General features: G+C 47.6%; 1 protein-coding gene across 2 annotated transcripts; it reads left to right on the top strand.

Annotated features, from left to right (window-relative positions):
• Positions 1–2,485: 2,485 nt before the first annotated feature.
• On the top strand, positions 2,486–10,728 carry Zfp7 (zinc finger protein 7). 2 transcript variants are annotated; one of them, XM_087557423.1, is made up of 5 exons: positions 2,486–2,640; positions 4,241–4,284; positions 4,620–4,746; positions 7,049–7,162; positions 8,360–10,728. In XM_087557423.1, exons 2-5 carry the CDS (start codon positions 4,282–4,284, stop codon positions 10,123–10,125), a joined length of 2,010 nt encoding a protein of 669 aa, XP_087413549.1. In that variant the 5' UTR covers positions 2,486–2,640; positions 4,241–4,281; the 3' UTR covers positions 10,126–10,728.
• The last annotated feature ends 6,197 nt before the right edge of the window (positions 10,729–16,925 follow it).

Consider the following 16,925-nt stretch of genomic DNA (forward strand, 5'->3'; position numbering starts at 1 on the left):
ACCACAGACACCTACACCCACAGCACATACATAGCACAGACACACACAGACTCACAGTACACACACAAACACATGGCACACATTAAGAGACACATACAAGGCTCATATACAACAGAGACACAGACACACACATGGCCCATACCCAGCACTGACACACACATACACATGCACACGTACACACATGTGAATGTACATACACACTCTCTCCTTCCTCAAAGCCTCCCGCTACTGTTAAAGCTCCCTCTGTGTCGCTTGCTTTCCGAGGTTATTTCCTCTCCCCTCACACCCTCTCAGCAGGGCGGACACAATAGGCCTCTATCTTCCTTGAAACACTTCTTTCTTTGTCACCAATGATGCCATCCTTCACGTAGTTCTGCCAACCTCCTGTTCCCTTGCTCATTTCTCTTTGTTACTAGAATGTAAAGGCCTAGGCTCTCCTACAGTTGAAGAACAATGTTAGGGCAAGGAGAGTTGGCAAGGGAAAAAAAATCAGGTTTAGTCAGGAGCTGGCATTCTTGAGAAGTTAGGATGTGCTTTCTCCTCATGACTCTATCTTTAAGGTTCAGGGACTCAAAGGGGCCTTTGGTAAGGGGAAGCCTTTGGTATAAGCAGTGAGACTGTGGCTGGGCAGGATCTTTCTCATCAGAAATGCATCCTTGTTCCTTCTGCGGTCGAAGACCACAGTTTAATCTATTGCACTTATCTAACTAAAGACTGAGGGGTTGGGGATTTAGCTCAGTGGTAGAGCGCTTGCCTAGGAAGCGCAAGGCCCTGGGTTCAGTCCCCAGCTCCGGGGGGGGGGGGGGGGGGGGGGAGGAGACTGAGGGAGGTGCTGGCATGGTGGTGTGCCCCTGTGATTCTAGCACTTGGGAGTTGAGGCAGGAGGATTGCAAGTTAAAGTTTGGATTACATAGTGAATTCTAGGCCAGCCCAGTAAACACACACACACACACACACACACACACACACACACACACACAGAGAGAGAGAGAGAGAGAGAGAGAGAGAGAGAGAGAGAGAGAGAGAGAGATCACAGTTTTTTGGTTTGTTTTTGTTTGAGACAAGGTCTCTCTATATAGCATTGGCTGTCCTGGAACTTGCTCACCAGGCTGACTTTGAACTCAGAGATCCACCTACCTCTGCCTTGGAAGTGCTGAGGTTAATGACTTGTGCCACCACCCCCACCACCTCTGGCAAAGCCTCATTTATATCTTGAAGTCCTGTCAAAGGGCAGGGGCAGAGACAGAGACAGAGAAGAAAGATAGACTAAGAAAGGGTTTTACACAGGCCATAAGATGTCTGGGGATCCATGAAAGAAGATTTTGGGAGTTGACATCTTCACTGGGCTGGCCAGGTTTTTTTTTTTTTGTTTGTTTTTTTTTTTTTTTTTTTCTTTTTTTTCGGAGCTGGGGACCGAACCCAGGGCCTTTCGCTTGCTAGGCAAGTGCTCTACCACTGAGCTAAATCCCCAACCCCGCTGGCCAGGTTTTATCTCATTCCATATTATCACTGTTGAAGATGTATTATTATTGTTTTAAATTTATTTTATAAGCATTGGCATGAGTGTCAGATTCCCTGGAATTGGATTTACAGACATTTGTGAGCCGTCATGTTGGTGCCAGGAGTTGAACTGGGATCCTCTGGATGTGCACTCAGTGCTCTCAGCCACTGAGGCATCTCTCCAGACCCACAGATACATTATTTAAGACTTTACCTTACTTTTTCACATTTAGTCTTGGCATTTGTATGTGTCTTCAGATCCAGTTTGTGACCTCTGCTCTGAGTCTTTAAGTCTCAGAGTATTGGTCTGGGGACAATCCAGCGATCCTTTTTTGCAAGAAGCTGAGGAGAGTTTAGACCATGGTAGCAACTGCCCCTTGACATCCAAAACAGAGAGCCCTGGGCTAGAGACCTCTATTGGGGTTCTCCCTCCATAGCCTCTCAGATCCTAGAGTGTCTGACCCAACAGCCATAGAGAACTCCACTCCAGCCTCCAGCTTCCCCTACCTGTTCCCTTAAAGCCCCAGACCAGCGTCCTCTCTGCCACCAGATAGTAAAGACATCTGGTGCTCACTAGCGTTCCTTATGCTAAGGAAAAGCTAACAGGCTACATCCTGACAGGGTAAGCCTGAAAAAAAAAAACACAGAATCCTAAGCTGGTGATTCAAGGGGAGTCTGACCCAGCAGGGATGACTTTCCCTGAAGGCCAGCTCTTCCAGCCTGCAGATAGGATTTTTCTCTCACGCAGCTCCGCTCACCAGCCACAGCGGCCCACAGCAGGTTAAACATTCTACTGTGGGCTCCGCCTCCGCTAGACGATCGCCGGAATCTGACCGAGTCCCCGCCTCTGGCCCCGCCTCCTGCTCGCGCCTCCGCCTTCCTTGACCTTCAGCCACACCTCCCGGCCCACACTCCACGTCCTGCCCTCAGACTCTAGACCAGCTCTTTACAGGGTGACAACTTGTGGCCCCGCCCCCGAGGTTACAGGAGTGGGGGCGATGCTGGAGAAGCAACTGGGTGCTCTGGCCTGCGAGCGGATCCGAACGGACGGAAGTCGGCCGGGTGGGACACAGAGGGATAGGCGTGCAAAGCCGTTTCCGGTGGCTAGATTGTTGGCGGGTCCCTGACGCGTCCCGGCCGGTGAGTTGCAGTTGCTTTTCTTGTTGTCAGGACAAGGGGCACTTGCCTCTCCCTCCCCAAAAGAGATGGTAGGCGCAGGCGGCTCGGTGCTGTTGTGAGTGCCTGGTGGGCGACTTGGTCCCAGTGGATGCGGGTTGAATAGCCGAGCACCCCAGCCCCTCTAGCCTGCTCCCGAGCTCCAGGGTCGGGCCTGAGTAAGGTTGCTTCCCTCCAGGCCTGGGTCTGGCTGCGGCCTCCCTAGTTCCTTGAGTAATCACTTTCTGGGACCATCTCTCACCTCTGCACCTGAATGACCTGGAGTCGGTGACAAGAGGCTGACAGTGTTGTCACGGTTGTGGACTCAGATGGCACCTCAGGATTTGCCCTTCTGTATCTGAGACCGCGATTTCCCATTGGCTGTCAAAATGCTGAGGTCTGAGAGGGGAACCCTTTTTTTTTTTTTTCCGGAGCTGGGGACCGAACCCAGGGTCTTGCGCTTCCTAGGCAAGCGCTCTACCACTGAGCTAAATCCCCAACCCCGGTAACCCTTTTCTAATGTTCACTGCTACTTGGGCTAGCCAGTGGCCAGATACCTGGGCCAAAAGCCAGCTAGGAAGCCAGCTTCCTCCCTCCCATTTTGACCTCCCTGTTAGGTGTTTGTGTGTGCCAGGAGGGGCCTCAGAGCTTTGGTCCTCTGTTGATGTCATTCTTGTGACTTTGGGCATCGATAGCCTGTTCTGGAATTTAGGTACGCGGGTACAGGGATTCTGTTTTTCCTTCTGAAGAAAAAAATGTTTTTTTCTGGCCCTGCCTGCTACTGCCTCCAGTTAACTCTACTGTCCTCGCCCCCTCTGGTTCACAGACTGCCACACTTTGGTCTATTTTAAGGTCCTAAAGTGCATTTCATACCTTGACCACCACCTTGGCCTAAGTCCCCGGGGAAGGCATCCTTTAAACTTTACCAGAGTTTCTCATTAAACACATTCCTAGTCCCCATACTTCAGCCCTATCATGGATGTGATTTTTTTTTTCTTTTTCTTTTTTCTTTTTTTCGGAGCTGGGGACCGAACGAACCCAGGGCCTTGTGCTCGCTAGGCAAGCGCTCTACCGCTGAGCTAAATCCCCAGCCCACTGGATGTGATTTTATATGTGGTTATTTGTCTTTTCTACCGATGTCCCATGAAGGCAAAGTTCCTGTAAATTCAGTTGTCTCCCTCATTGTTCAGTTGTGGCCTATGGCAGCCACTCACTCACTCACTCATTCATTCATTCATTCATTCACTCATTCATTCATTCATTCATTCTTGGTTTATCAAGACAGGGTTTCTCTGAGTAGTCTTAGCTGTCCTGGAGCTCATTCTGTGGACCAGGCTGGCTTCGAACTCAGAGACTAAAGGTGTGTTTCAACACCCCCCACCCCAGCAGCCGTACATCATGGCTCAAGCCCTCACTCCCACACAGACAGGTGGCTCAGGATCTGATACTCAAATGTCAGTGCTGCCTTTGCCCAGTCTGGTGTGTCTGTATGTCTGGCATGGGTGGAAAAGAAACAGGGGGTTCACCCTGGGAATTGGGGGACTTCCTCCACTCTGACCTCTGATCTTTTCATAATTTCTCACAGGTGTCTGAGTCAAGACCAGCGGGTCCCACCCTCCCCATCTCATGGTAGGAAGCCTAGCTGCCTGTGTCCCCTCTCTACTACTGTTAAGCCCCCACTTCCTACTTTGAGGATCTATCCTTTCCCCTGGGCCTGATCACGCATCTAGCTGTGACCCTCATTGTGGCTTCTGCCAGGCTCAGCCCCTGCCTGTTCAGTGGGAGGAGCGTAAGGTCACTCCCTTGGATTAAGTCCCTTCTTTTCTTCTAAGATTTAGGAGCCAAAAGGATCCCCATGACTCTAATTCAATCTCATGGGTCACCTGCTTCAGATATAATATATTCTAGGGCCATAGAAGAGCTGGCACCTAGGGGTATCTGGGATGCTGTGTGTGTCCTTTCAGGAGACGGTGACATTTGGCGACGTGGCTGTGCACTTCTCTCGGGAAGAGTGGCAATGTCTGGATTCCGGTCAGAGGGCCCTCTACAGGGAGGTGATGCTGGAGAACCACAGCAGTGTGGCTGGGCTAGGTGAGGCTACTCCTCGGGGTCGTTACACACACTACACTTGTCAGAGACGGAGTGTGGATGCTAACTGTTTGGGCCTTAGGGGCTAAACTTTGAATCTGAGTGTCCAGGCTAGCTCCCGACGTTACACAACGTTACCCAGCTAGGTAAGGAGTAGGCTAGGCAAGTGGACTTCTGGGAACCAGTCAAACCTGTTTCTCCCACACTATCAAATTATCAGGTGGGAAATGGAACCCACAGTTGAAATAGCTTAAACAAAACACAGGAAAAAAAAAAAAGGAAAAAGATCTTGTTATTGTGAGGAATCTCCAGGGAAAACTCTTCTGGAACCAGTGTAGGGTGACACCTGAGTCATTTCCTTCCGTCTGCCCTGCCATCTGACAACTCCCGTTCCTGCTGCCTTCCCTGCAGGCTGCTCTGGCACACACAGCTGTGTATTTTGTTTCAGCTTTGTGGTAGAATGGTATGTCTTACTCCATGGGTGCTGTGCATCCCACCTCCTACTGAGCCCCCTTCAGAGCTGACCCCACATCATGGTGGTATCTACAACAGGAGAGTGTCCTGAGTTCTTGAGAGGGTGCCTGAGCTGATGGGCCAGGAGGAGCGGAGGTGGGGATGGGGTGTAGTCGGTTTATCAGGTACCTCTCTCAGCATTAGAGCAGGCCTATAACTGTCCATCCAGTCCAGCCTGGCATAGTCCAGTTCTGTGATGTTTTATCAGCAGAGTGTAATAAAGCCCGGAGGACACGCAGCTCAATGGTCGAGCCATGTTCTCTCACATATAAAGCTCTGTGGTCAGTACCTAGCACCACAGTGAGCAAAAAGGAGAAAAAAAAAAATCAAACGAACCCAACAGGCATGATGGTACACACCTTTGAACCCAGGCGGCGGGACAGTCTCTGAGTTCAAGGCCAGCCTGTTCTACAGAGCAACTTCGAGATGGCCAGGGCTACACAGAGATACTGTCTTGAAACAATAACAATCTGAACAAAAACCAAACCAAAACCACAACAACAACAAAGGAAGTAACAACTTAAGATTCTGTTATTTGTCTGCTGGTCTGGTATTTGACGGTTCGGGCATCCTGTCCTGTCCGGTCTGTGGTGGTTCCTTTGTGAGTTCTGGAATCATGTTTCCTGCATCTCCTTTGCTCTCTTCTTTAGGTGGTTGCTATGCCTAATTGATGTGTGGCATTTAGGTGTTTAATATATCTTACGTTAGATTTCACCGAAACCAAAATGACCTCCTGTAAATAAAGCACATGAAATACACACCTTGGATTTTTTTTTTTTTTTTTTTGGTTCTTTTTTTCGGAGCTGGGGACCGAACCCAGGGCCTTGCGCTTCCTAGGCAAGCGCTCTACCACTGAGCTAAATCCCCAGCCCCACACCTTGGATTTTATATATATTTTATTTTACTTTTAAAAAAAGATTTACTTATTTTATGTATATGAGTATACTGTAGCTGTCTTCAGACACAGCAGAAGAGGGCATCAGATCTCATTACAGATGGTTGTGAGCCACCATGGGGTTGCTGGGAATTGAGCTCAGGATCTCTGGAAGAGCAGTCAGTGCTCTTAACCACTGAGCCATCTCTCCAGCCCGATTTTTTTTCTTATTAACCAGTATCTTTTTATGATGACCTTGATGGGTTCTGCTAAAGGACTTTCGTCGTCTTTTCGAGGATTTCCCTCTTGGTTTTGCTTTTTGTCGGTTGGTTGATTTTTTTTCCCCCAAGCAGTGTGAATCTGCTTCATTCATTTTGTTATCATTTTGTTTGTTGTTTGTTTTGCTTTGTGGTTTTGAGACAGGATTTCTCCGTATAGTCTTGGCTGTCCTGGAACTCTGTAGACCAGGCTGGCCTCAAACTCAGTAGAGATCTACCTGCCTCTGCCTCCTGAGTGTTGGGTTTAAAGGAGTGGTCACCACCACACAGTTAAATTTTGTTTCTTGGCTACTTCCACCTCTCTCGGAGTATCCTTGCCTTTTGAACTGGGGGAAGAAAACTCTTGGCTTTGCAGGCTTAGTGCTGTCCTGGGCTTAGGCTTCCCTGCTCCATCTGTACCCCAAGTAGCTCCAGCCCATTCTGTGAGAACAGCGTTCCCTGGAGACTGTGGGAGTCTGGGTACCCCTTCCTGTGTAGTCTAAGAAACTGGAGAGACTCCTGTGTATCCAGTGCCCCGTTCCTCATCGCCCTCCAGAATAGGCTCTGTAGATATTTAGCAGCTCCTGACCTTCATGGCTGCAAACTAGGAGGGTGGCTGACTTCAGGAAATATTTCTTCTTCTCTGCCTCACACACAGCAGGATTCCTGGTCTTTAAGCCTGAACTGATCTCCCGGCTGGAGCAAGGACAAGAACCGTGGGCCCTGGATCTACAGGGAGCAGAGGGGACAGAGGCACCAAGGATTTGCCAGACAGGTGAGGGCCAGGTCTCGTCACAAAGAAGGGTTGAATAAGAAGGAGCTGAGGTGAGGTCCTGAGACAGTGGGAGGCTGAGGTGAGTCCTGGTCACCAGGCTGGGCTGCTGAGGAACACTGCAGAGGAGGCCAGCCCTAGAGAGAACCGTGCCGCCACCTCTGGGAAGGCTGTCCCACAAAAGACAAGGACACAAACACTTGTGCATTCAGTGGCTATGTGTCACGCACTTAATGGTCTTAGAGAAATCTGGCCTGTGGGATCAGGATAGACAGGTAGCCTGTGTGGATTTAGAGAGTCTAGAAGGAAAGAAGATGTCATGAAGGCCTCTTGGGGGTTCTGGGCACTAAGCCCCTCGCATGGACTTGCCCCAGGGGAGAAGTCAGTGTGAACAACTGGGTGTGGCCACTCTAACCTTATTGTGTCACCGACAAGACATTCTGATTAAAAACCACTTAGGAAGGAAAGAGTTTACTTCAGTTTACATTTCCAGGTAATACGCTGTCGTGGTGGGAAATAGAGTAGGAAATGAAGCACCAACAGGAGGAACACTGTTACTGTCTTCTCTCTGGCCAGCGTTGAGCTTGCTTCCTTTTACAGCCCAGTATTGATGCTGCCCGTTGTGGGCTAGGTCTTTCCATAATAAATCATCAACCAAGACGCTCTCACAGACTGCTCTGGGGTTTCCTCTTTCCAGGTAGTCCTAGATGATGCCAATTTATCAGTAAAAATGACAAGGCTTGCCAGGTGTGGGTTTGAGGTTTGGGTCCTTCTCAGAGAAGCCTGCTGTAAAGGACAGCCATGGACTCGTTCCTGTCTGTTTCGATCAGTCACCCTGTTGTCCTTACTTGCCAGATAGCTTCCTTGGGGGCCTCTGACCTTCTCTGACGAATTCTAGACTGACATTCTGTCTTCAGGCTTGCTCGGTCCAGTCTCAGTCGCATACTGTGGAGTATTCCTGGGTGCCCAATAGAGTGGAGCTCTGCTTGTTACCCTCTTAGGACGTGAAGCTCTCAGCACTGTTTTGTAGGCATAAGCCTATCGTCACTGACCACTGAACTGAACGGTGAGGGCTTCCCTTGCTTGCTATACTTTGCACCTGGGCTATGTGTAGTACTATACGTCCCCACGTCCCTGGCTGTCTCTGCCTTTTTTCAGACCTCAGATGTAAGGAACATTTTTACTTTGTGTTTATTTCAGACTCCAATACTAGAACTGATTGCAGGCAGACCTGTGAGTACACGAATCTTCTCAAAAGGCAGATTCCTGACTTTGGAGGCAATTTGGATTCTAAGGTCTGGTCAGAGAATTGCCCAAGAAGCCTTGGGCTAAGAGTGAGTGGCTCCCTTTTCCAGGAGCACCATTTGAAAAACGAGACCATGATGCCCAAGAACTTCACAAAGGATGCTGTCAAAGAATGTAAGGAGCTGCAGGCCACTGATTTGGGTTATCAACCAGATGACCTTAGAGACCATGTGAAGGGGACATCAGAAAACTGTGAAGTGTGTGGCAGAGTCGTTAGGCCAGTTTTGAACCTGGATCCGTATGAAATGAATGGGCAGGAAAGACCATACAGATGTCAGGAGTGCCAGGAAACATCATCTGACTGCAAACAGGAGAAACACACAGGTGACTGCCATGGGAAGAAGCCATATGGGTGTGAGGAGTGTGGGAAAGTCTTTAGGCTGTGTTCACAACTCAATCAGCATCAGAGAATCCACACCGGAGAGAAACCATTTAAATGTGTTGATTGTGGGAAAGGTTTCCGCCTGAGCTCAAAACTTATTCAGCATCAGAGAATTCACACTGGAGAGAAGCCTTACAGATGTGAGGAGTGTGGGAAAACCTTTGGTCAGAGCTCAAGCCTCATCCATCATCAGAGAATCCACACGGGAGAAAGGCCATACAGTTGTCAAGAGTGTGGGAAATCCTTCAGCCAGCAGTCACAGCTGGTCAGACATCAGAGGACTCACACTGGAGAGAGGCCCTACCCCTGCCAGGAGTGTGGCAAGGCTTTCAGCCAAAGCTCAACGCTAGCCCAACATCAGAGGATGCATACTGGGGAGAAATCACAAATGCCCAGAGCTTCCGGGAGCCCAAGCCTTCTTGCCCGTCAGAGAAACAACACTGTAGAGAAGCCATTTAAGTGTGAGGAGTGTGGGAAAGCTTTCAGGTGGATCTCTCGTCTGAATCAGCACCGGCTGATCCATACTGGAGAGAAACCTTATAAGTGCAACAAGTGCACAAAAGCCTTTGGTTGTAGCTCTCGACTGATTCGCCATCAGAGAACTCACACTGGAGAAAAGCCGTTTAAGTGTGAGGAGTGTGGGAAGGGCTTCGTCCAGGGCTCACATCTTATTCAGCATCAGCGAATCCACACGGGAGAGAAGCCTTATGTGTGTGATGACTGTGGGAAGGCTTTTAGCCAGAGCTCCAGCCTCATTTACCACCAGAGGATCCACAAGGGAGAGAAGCCATATGAGTGCATCCAGTGTGGAAAAGCCTTCAGTATGAGCACGCAACTCACCAGCCATCAGAGGATTCACACCGGGGAGAGGCCCTATAAGTGTAGCGAGTGTGGAAAGGCCTTCAGTCAAAACTCAACCCTTTTCCAACACCAGATAATCCATGCTGGAGTAAAGCCCTATGAATGTAGCGAGTGTGGAAAGGCCTTCAGCCGGAGCTCCTACCTTATTGAACACCAGAGAATACATACTAGAGCCCAGTGGTACTATGAATTTGGGAACACCACTGAGAGTTCCACCTTTTTGAACCATAAAAAAGTGAACCCTGTAAAAAAGCTGCATCAGTGTGATGACTGTGACAAGATATTCAGGTGGCGCTCACACCTGGTTATTCACCAGAGGATCCACACAGGAGAGAAGCCTTACAGATGCAATGCCTGTGGCAAAGCTTTTAACCGGAGCTCGAGGCTCACTCAGCACCAAAAAATTCACATGAGATAAATCACTTACCGAAATGTCTTAGCTACTTCTCTTTCGCTGTGATGGCACCATGACCAAGGCAACTTACACAAGCGTTTACATAGGGCTTACAGTTTCTGAGAGGGTTAGTTTCAGAGAGTGTTCACGGCCATCTAGGCAGGGAGCGAGGCGGCAAGCAGGCAGGCAGGCAGGCAGGCAGGCAGGCAGGCATTGATGCTAGAGCAGTAGCTTAGAGCTCACATCTTGAGACAGCCAGTTACTAGGCAGAGAGAACTAACTGGAAATGGCGAGAGTCTTTAAAAGACCCCAGAGCTCGCCCCCAGCGACACACCTCCTCCAAGGCCGTACCTCCGAATAATTACCGAACACTTCCACCAACTGAGGACCCGGTGTTGAGACCTGAGCTCGTGGAGGCCATTCTCATCCAAACCACCACACTACGTGAATATGAAACTGTGAATACACCTGAAGCCTTATTTTATTTGGGTAATTTATGCTAACAGAAACTTGAGGATGCTAGGAAGGATTCAGATTTGTTCTTAAAGAATAGTCTACTTAGGACATGTTTTGTTTCTGTAATATTTTAGCATTCACCCATTAAATGAAAGTGCGTGTCACACTGAAGGTGTAGCCCATGCTTTGAACTCACTGTGAGTCTCTGTGCTACAGGAAAGAAATAGCTATCAGGAAAGCCTTGCGAGCCCTAGGAAACAGCTTAAGGGAAGCCACCAAATCCAGGCCTGGTGGTACATACTCGCAAGCCCAGCATTCAGGCAGATGCAGAACGTCATCTAGACCATGTCTTTAAAAATAAGATTAAAATTAAAAAGGAAAAAAGTCCTGGGTATGGTGGTGCGTGCCTTTAATCCCAGAAATTGGAAGGCAGAAGAAAATTCTGGAGTTATAGCTGGGAAGGATCTTACTCTCGAGAGCATCTTTTCTGTTGTTCCAGTTCAGAGCGTCTCTATAACAGTGCTAATCCCTTTAGCAATTACTAATTACTGCGTCTTGATCACATGACTTGGCTACCACCTTAAGCTTCCTAGAGCTTGTTTCCTCTCCACACTATACATTTTTCACTTCTTTTTTTAAGATTTATGTATTTTATGTATGAGTACACTGTTGCTGTCTTCAGACACACCAGAAGAGGGCATCAGATCTCATTACAGATGGTTGTGAGCCACCACGTGGTTGCTAGGAATTGAACTCAGGACCTCTGGAAGAGCAGCCAGTGCTCTTAACCGCTGAGTCATCTCCCAGCCCCCATTTTTCATCGCTCTCTGCCCCGATTTTTGCTTTTTTTTTCCATTGTAGATTCCCCAGAAGAACAATTAGTAATAACCATGCCATTGCTGTCTTGAGAGATCCTCCAACCAAATGAATTAGTTATGTAAGGATTGTTTAAAATATTCACTTTATGTATATGAATGTTTTGCTTGTGTGTACGCCCGTACCTGGTGCCTATGGAGGTTAGAAGAGGGCATTGGATTCCCCTGGCACTGGGATTATGGACTGTTGAAGATGCCATGTGGGTGTTGGGAATTGAACCCTGGTCTTCTCTAAGAGTGTCAGGTGCTGTTAACAGTTGAGCCATGTCTTCATCAACCTCTCCACTGCTTTTTAATTAGCCTCAAGTAAGTTCTTAGGATACTGGCAGAAGGCAGCCAGATTCTTTGCCAAAATAGCACAAATGGTTATTTTTAATAGAGACCTTGTTTCTTTCTGAAATTGTATGAGCTGGTCCTCCCCTCTCTGCACTTGACTGCCAGGATCCTACAGGAATGGTGCCTTAATTTCTCTTTAGGGCAGTTGATGGCCTTTCTAGTCCAAACAATGTTTTTAATTTTTTTGGGTTTGTGTGCCACCAGCACACAATCCAAACTTTCAAAATATTTCACACTCTTTCAAACCTTAACCCATCCTGTGCCAGCTCCTGGGGCATCTGCTAAACTGTATACCTCAGCAAGCCTGACAGAACTCAGTCCATAAAGGCAAGTGACTGTGTATTCGTGACTGCTTGGTACCCTGTGGTTGACTAACAACTCTACCAGGGTCAGGAACACACTAAACCTGTTTCCTCAGATAGTGGATGATTCCGTTGGGCTGGTATGGCCTTGCTTCAGAATTTCAGGCGTCTGTGCTAGCTTCCATTCCACATCTTTTTAATTGCTGGCATCATTGTACCATTTGCATTTTTTAAAATTTATTTTGAGACATGATCTTAATATGTATCCCTTGCTATGTAGACCGTGGTAGCCTTGGACTCAAGTTTGTTGCAATACTCTGTCTCTTCCCTGGAGTGCTTGGATTGCAGGTGTGGGATCATGGCCAGCCTCTTCACTGCGCCTCTTTATACTCCCTTCCCCTGAAATAGATCCTTATGTTACTAAGAGTGAGCCCTTAGCATGAAGCCACCGCCTTGTGTCACTCATTGTACCCTAACTTCCCGCCAGGACTGGGTAGTCTGTGGGCAGTCCTTTCCAAATGGCTATCAGAGACCCAGGCTTTGTGGGGTACTTCTGGCTTGTGTTGGCAGATGCCACAACAGGATTGTGTCTGGAAAAGATTTTACAAATGCCTATGAGGGGAAATAGGGAGATCACCAGAAAAATGGAACCATCAGACTATACCCAGAGCTTGGTACAGAAGGGAAAATCCTGAAAGGATCCCTGGCAGCTGTGCGGGGATGTCCTTCCTTCCGGGCCACACCAGCACATGATGCTGTGCTACTCTGGGACTCGTGCTTTCACGTCTTTCAAAAGGTGCTTTCTGGTTGATGATAAAGCTTGGTTGAATGCATACCTAGAATTCACAAAACCCGGATTCGTATCTCCCAACATCTCATAGAAATGATCCTTATGTTACCTGAGGTGGAGCCCACCTTTAAGCCCCGTACTTGGGGCAGAGGCAGGTGGAGCTCTGTGAATTTGAGGCCAACCTGGTCTACAGAGAGTGCTAGGACTGTTACACAGAGAAGCCCTGTCTTGGAAAACCTAAGTAAGTAAGTAAGTAAGTAAGTAAGTAAGTAAGTAAATAAAGTTGAGGTGTGGTAGTGCTTGCTCTCAGAAAGTAGAGACAGGAGGATCAGAATTCACAGTCCTCCTTAGCTCCATGGCAAGCTCAAGGCAAGGCTGGGATATGTGAGTCCTTGTCTTTTAAAGGAAGGACTTTGTATCAGCCTTACCTCCCATGATGTTACTTCATCCCCCTTTATAATAAACAACTATTAAGTTTGTGTCATTAAAAAAAGAAAAACATTCAGGGTGGAGAGATGGCTCAGCGGTTAAGAGCACTGACTGCTCTTCCAGAGGTCCTGAGTTCAAATCCCAGCAACCACATGGTGGCTCACAGCCATCTGTAATGGGATCTGATGCCCTCTTCTGGTGTGTCTGAAGACAGCTACAGTGTATTCATATACATAAAATAAATAAATCTTAAAAAAACAAAACAAAACATTCTTCTTACTTTTTGAGATTCTTGTATAATTGCATCTGTCCCTGCTTCCCTTTCCTCCATCCTTCCCCTCTTTATTGTTACATGCACACATGTATATGTACATACATATATAGTCCTAATCATGTAATGACAACCCACTCAACCTGTACAATGTTACTGATGGTCCTGGGTTCCATAAGAAATCAAGCTGAGAAAACCATGGGGAGCAAGCCAGCAAGCAACACACCTCCATGGCCTCTGTACCAGCTCCTGCCTCCATGTTTCCAACCTTGCTTGAGTTCCTGCCCTGACTTGCTTCAGTGATGGACTACAATGTAGTGAGTTTAAGCCAAATAAACCCTTCCCTCCTGGACTTGCTTTTGGTCCTGGTGTTTCATCATCACAACAGTAACTCAAATTAAGACAATCTCCAAGCCTTAGGTACAGACTTGTAAATGGGTCCATTGGGATTGGCCTTCTCAACTCTCCATCTTGATTGGTTGTGTTTTTCTTGCATGGTCTTCATTTGTTGCAAAGAGACATTTTCTTGTTGAAAGAAGAAGACTACACTTCCATCCTAGACCCTGGAGAGGGATGTCCAGGTTAGAACCCCTGTCTCAAAAGCAAGGTGATGACCAAGAAGATGGCTGAGTGGGTAAAGGCACTTCCCATCAAGCCCGATGACCTGAGTTAAATTGCCAGAACCCATGTGGAGAAAGGAGAGACTAACTCCTGCAAACTGTCCTCAAGTGGGGGCACACATTCATGCATACAAACACACCCCTATAAACATACATAAAGAAATTAATTAAGAACAGTAGCAACAGCCAGATGGAGCCTTTGATCTCAGCACTACCGGGGCAGAGGCAGGTAGATATCTGAGTTTGAGGTCAGCCTGGTCTACAGAGTGAATTTTCCAGGGCTACACAGAGAAACACTGTCTCAAAAAACCAAAACCAAACAACCCTCAAACCAAAATCAAACAAAACTAACGGTAAGAAGCTCAGTATAGTGGAATGCATCTTTAATCCTAGCACACGGGAGGCAGAGGCAGGGGTATGCAGGTCTCTAGGAGTTTGAGGACAGGCTGGTCTATGCACTAAGTTCCGGGGTAGCCAGGGCTACGTAAGGCAGGGCTACCCTGGGTTGGAGTTCAAGAATCACCACATAAACAATACGAACACTGATCTCAGTTTAGCAAGAATAGTTTATTGAATGCACACCCCAAGATTAATCAATCAGGACCACAAAAAGGATTGGAGCCTAAATGTGGTATCAGCCTGTCCTCAGGGCAGGCTTTTTATAGGAAAATCCAAGGTTCAAAGGCAGTGACATGGTCTGACATTTTTGGTTATCCAGACAGCTAACTTTTGAGCTTATTGGTGTTAGGTGAAGCAAGAGGGGGAGGTGCAGTACAGTGAGACATTGTCACTGTATTGTATAAGTGAACCTTAACACTTTGGCTTATTCTCCAGGGTCAGCACTGGATAATTACTTCTGGGAAGTGTCTGAGAACCTGAATTTATGAGCAAAATGGAGACTGTATACAAAATTGCTACAGTTGTGTTCAATAGAGCAGGCTCAAACCCTGCCTTAAAATACAACCAACCACAGCAATAGATATAGCACCTGAGGTTTGACCTCTACCGTCACATGCGCACATGTGCACATGCATGTCCACATATATGTGCACCTACACACACACACACACACACACACACACACACACACACACACACACAGAAATACACATCCCCTCCCCTCAAAAAGATCCGAAAACAAGGCTTTTGTGAACATTTATTAGTTGTAGATTGAATTTTGTTCTTCAAAAGATATCCTGAACTCCTAAGGTCTCCAGAACCTGAGAGTAAATGTAACACTATTTGGAAAAATGGTCTTGGCAATTGAAGTTATTAGAGTGCTTACAAGAAGGTGGAAATTTCACATAGAGACAGAGGCAGAGGGCCAGGCAGTGGTGGCATGGCATATGCCTTTAATTCCAACATTCAGGAGCGCAGAGGCAGTCTGATCTCCGAGGCCAGCCTGATCTAGGGCTACAGAGAGAAACCCTGTTTCCAAAAAAAAGGAGTCAGAGATTAGAGAGATACATCCAAGCTAAGGAACGTCAAGGATGTTGGCTACAAACTAATGCTGCAAGAGGAATTGATAGAACATGGTCCTAACACTTAAGGCTGACTCCTACGGCACTTGGCCTTTCGAATTGTTTTCTGTGGAGTTGATGAATATAGGGCTTCGAGATTTTTAGGCAAACCTAAAAATGGAGACTGATTTTGTTTTAAGTCTCCCACTGACCTATACCGTTCACTCTTGTAATTTAAATTTAAAATAAGCAGCTGGGCAGCTCTTCCCAGAAGCTGCTCTGCTTTACCTTCCATAGGTAAGTACAAGTTTCAATTACCGCACAGCACACACAGCATCTGAGGTGGTCGGTCTGTTTCTTTAGGAGTATGGAGTATGGAGTTTTTTTTTTTTTTTTTTTTTTCAGAGCTGGGGACCGAGCCCAGGGCCTTGCACTTGCTAGGCAAGAGCTCTACCACTGAGCTAAATCCCCAACCCCGAGTATGGAGTTTTTGTAATTGTGAGCATGTCCTCTTATGTGCGCGCGCGCGTGTGTGTGTGTGTCTGTGTGCGTGTGTGTGTGTTATTATTTATTTAAGACAGAATCTCTGTGTAGCCCTAACTGGCCTGGAACTCACAGAGATCTGTCTGCCTTGCCCTCCCAAGTGAGGCCGAGGAACTCACTCTGGAGCCCAGATAGCCCTTCCTTGGCTTTGTGATGATCCTGTCCCAGGCTCTTGCGATCACTTGCTTGTATCACTAGGTTTGCTTCATTAGCCATTCATATTATCCTTGATGAAATATCTATATACACTTTTGCCCGCATAATTACTCCCCCACCCTAAAAGCTTCATGAGGTTATAAGGCATGTACCACACAAATTTACGACCCTCCTCCCCCTTGCGGGGAACTTTGGTTCGTTGTTTTTGTTTTTGTTTTTGTTTTTTTTTTCCAGACAGGGTATGTAGTGCTGGCTGTGCTGGAACTCTCTGTGTAGACTGGACTGTCCTTGAATTCACAAAGATCCTCCTGCTTCTGCCTCCCAGTGCTTGGATTAAAGACGTGGGCCGCCTCCTGGCCATCTATTTGAAAATATGCAATTCGTTGGAATCAACTACAATAATTCTGGCTTGTGTCCCTCACACAGGACTGCCTGGGCACAGGAAAACAGAAGCCACGCATCCAACCCAGAAGCCGATTGCGTTCTGCTTCTGTTCCCCAAAGTGTCAGAAGGCAAGCGATTGGGCGGCGCATGCGCTCGGTTCCGGGAACCACAGAGAGCCTGTCGCGCTTTCCTAGAGCGGCCC

The sequence above is a fragment of the Rattus norvegicus genome, chromosome 7 (assembly GCF_021556685.1).
Source record: "Rattus norvegicus strain SHRSP/BbbUtx chromosome 7, alternate assembly SHRSP_T2T, whole genome shotgun sequence".
Taxonomy (NCBI): domain Eukaryota; kingdom Metazoa; phylum Chordata; class Mammalia; order Rodentia; family Muridae; genus Rattus; species Rattus norvegicus.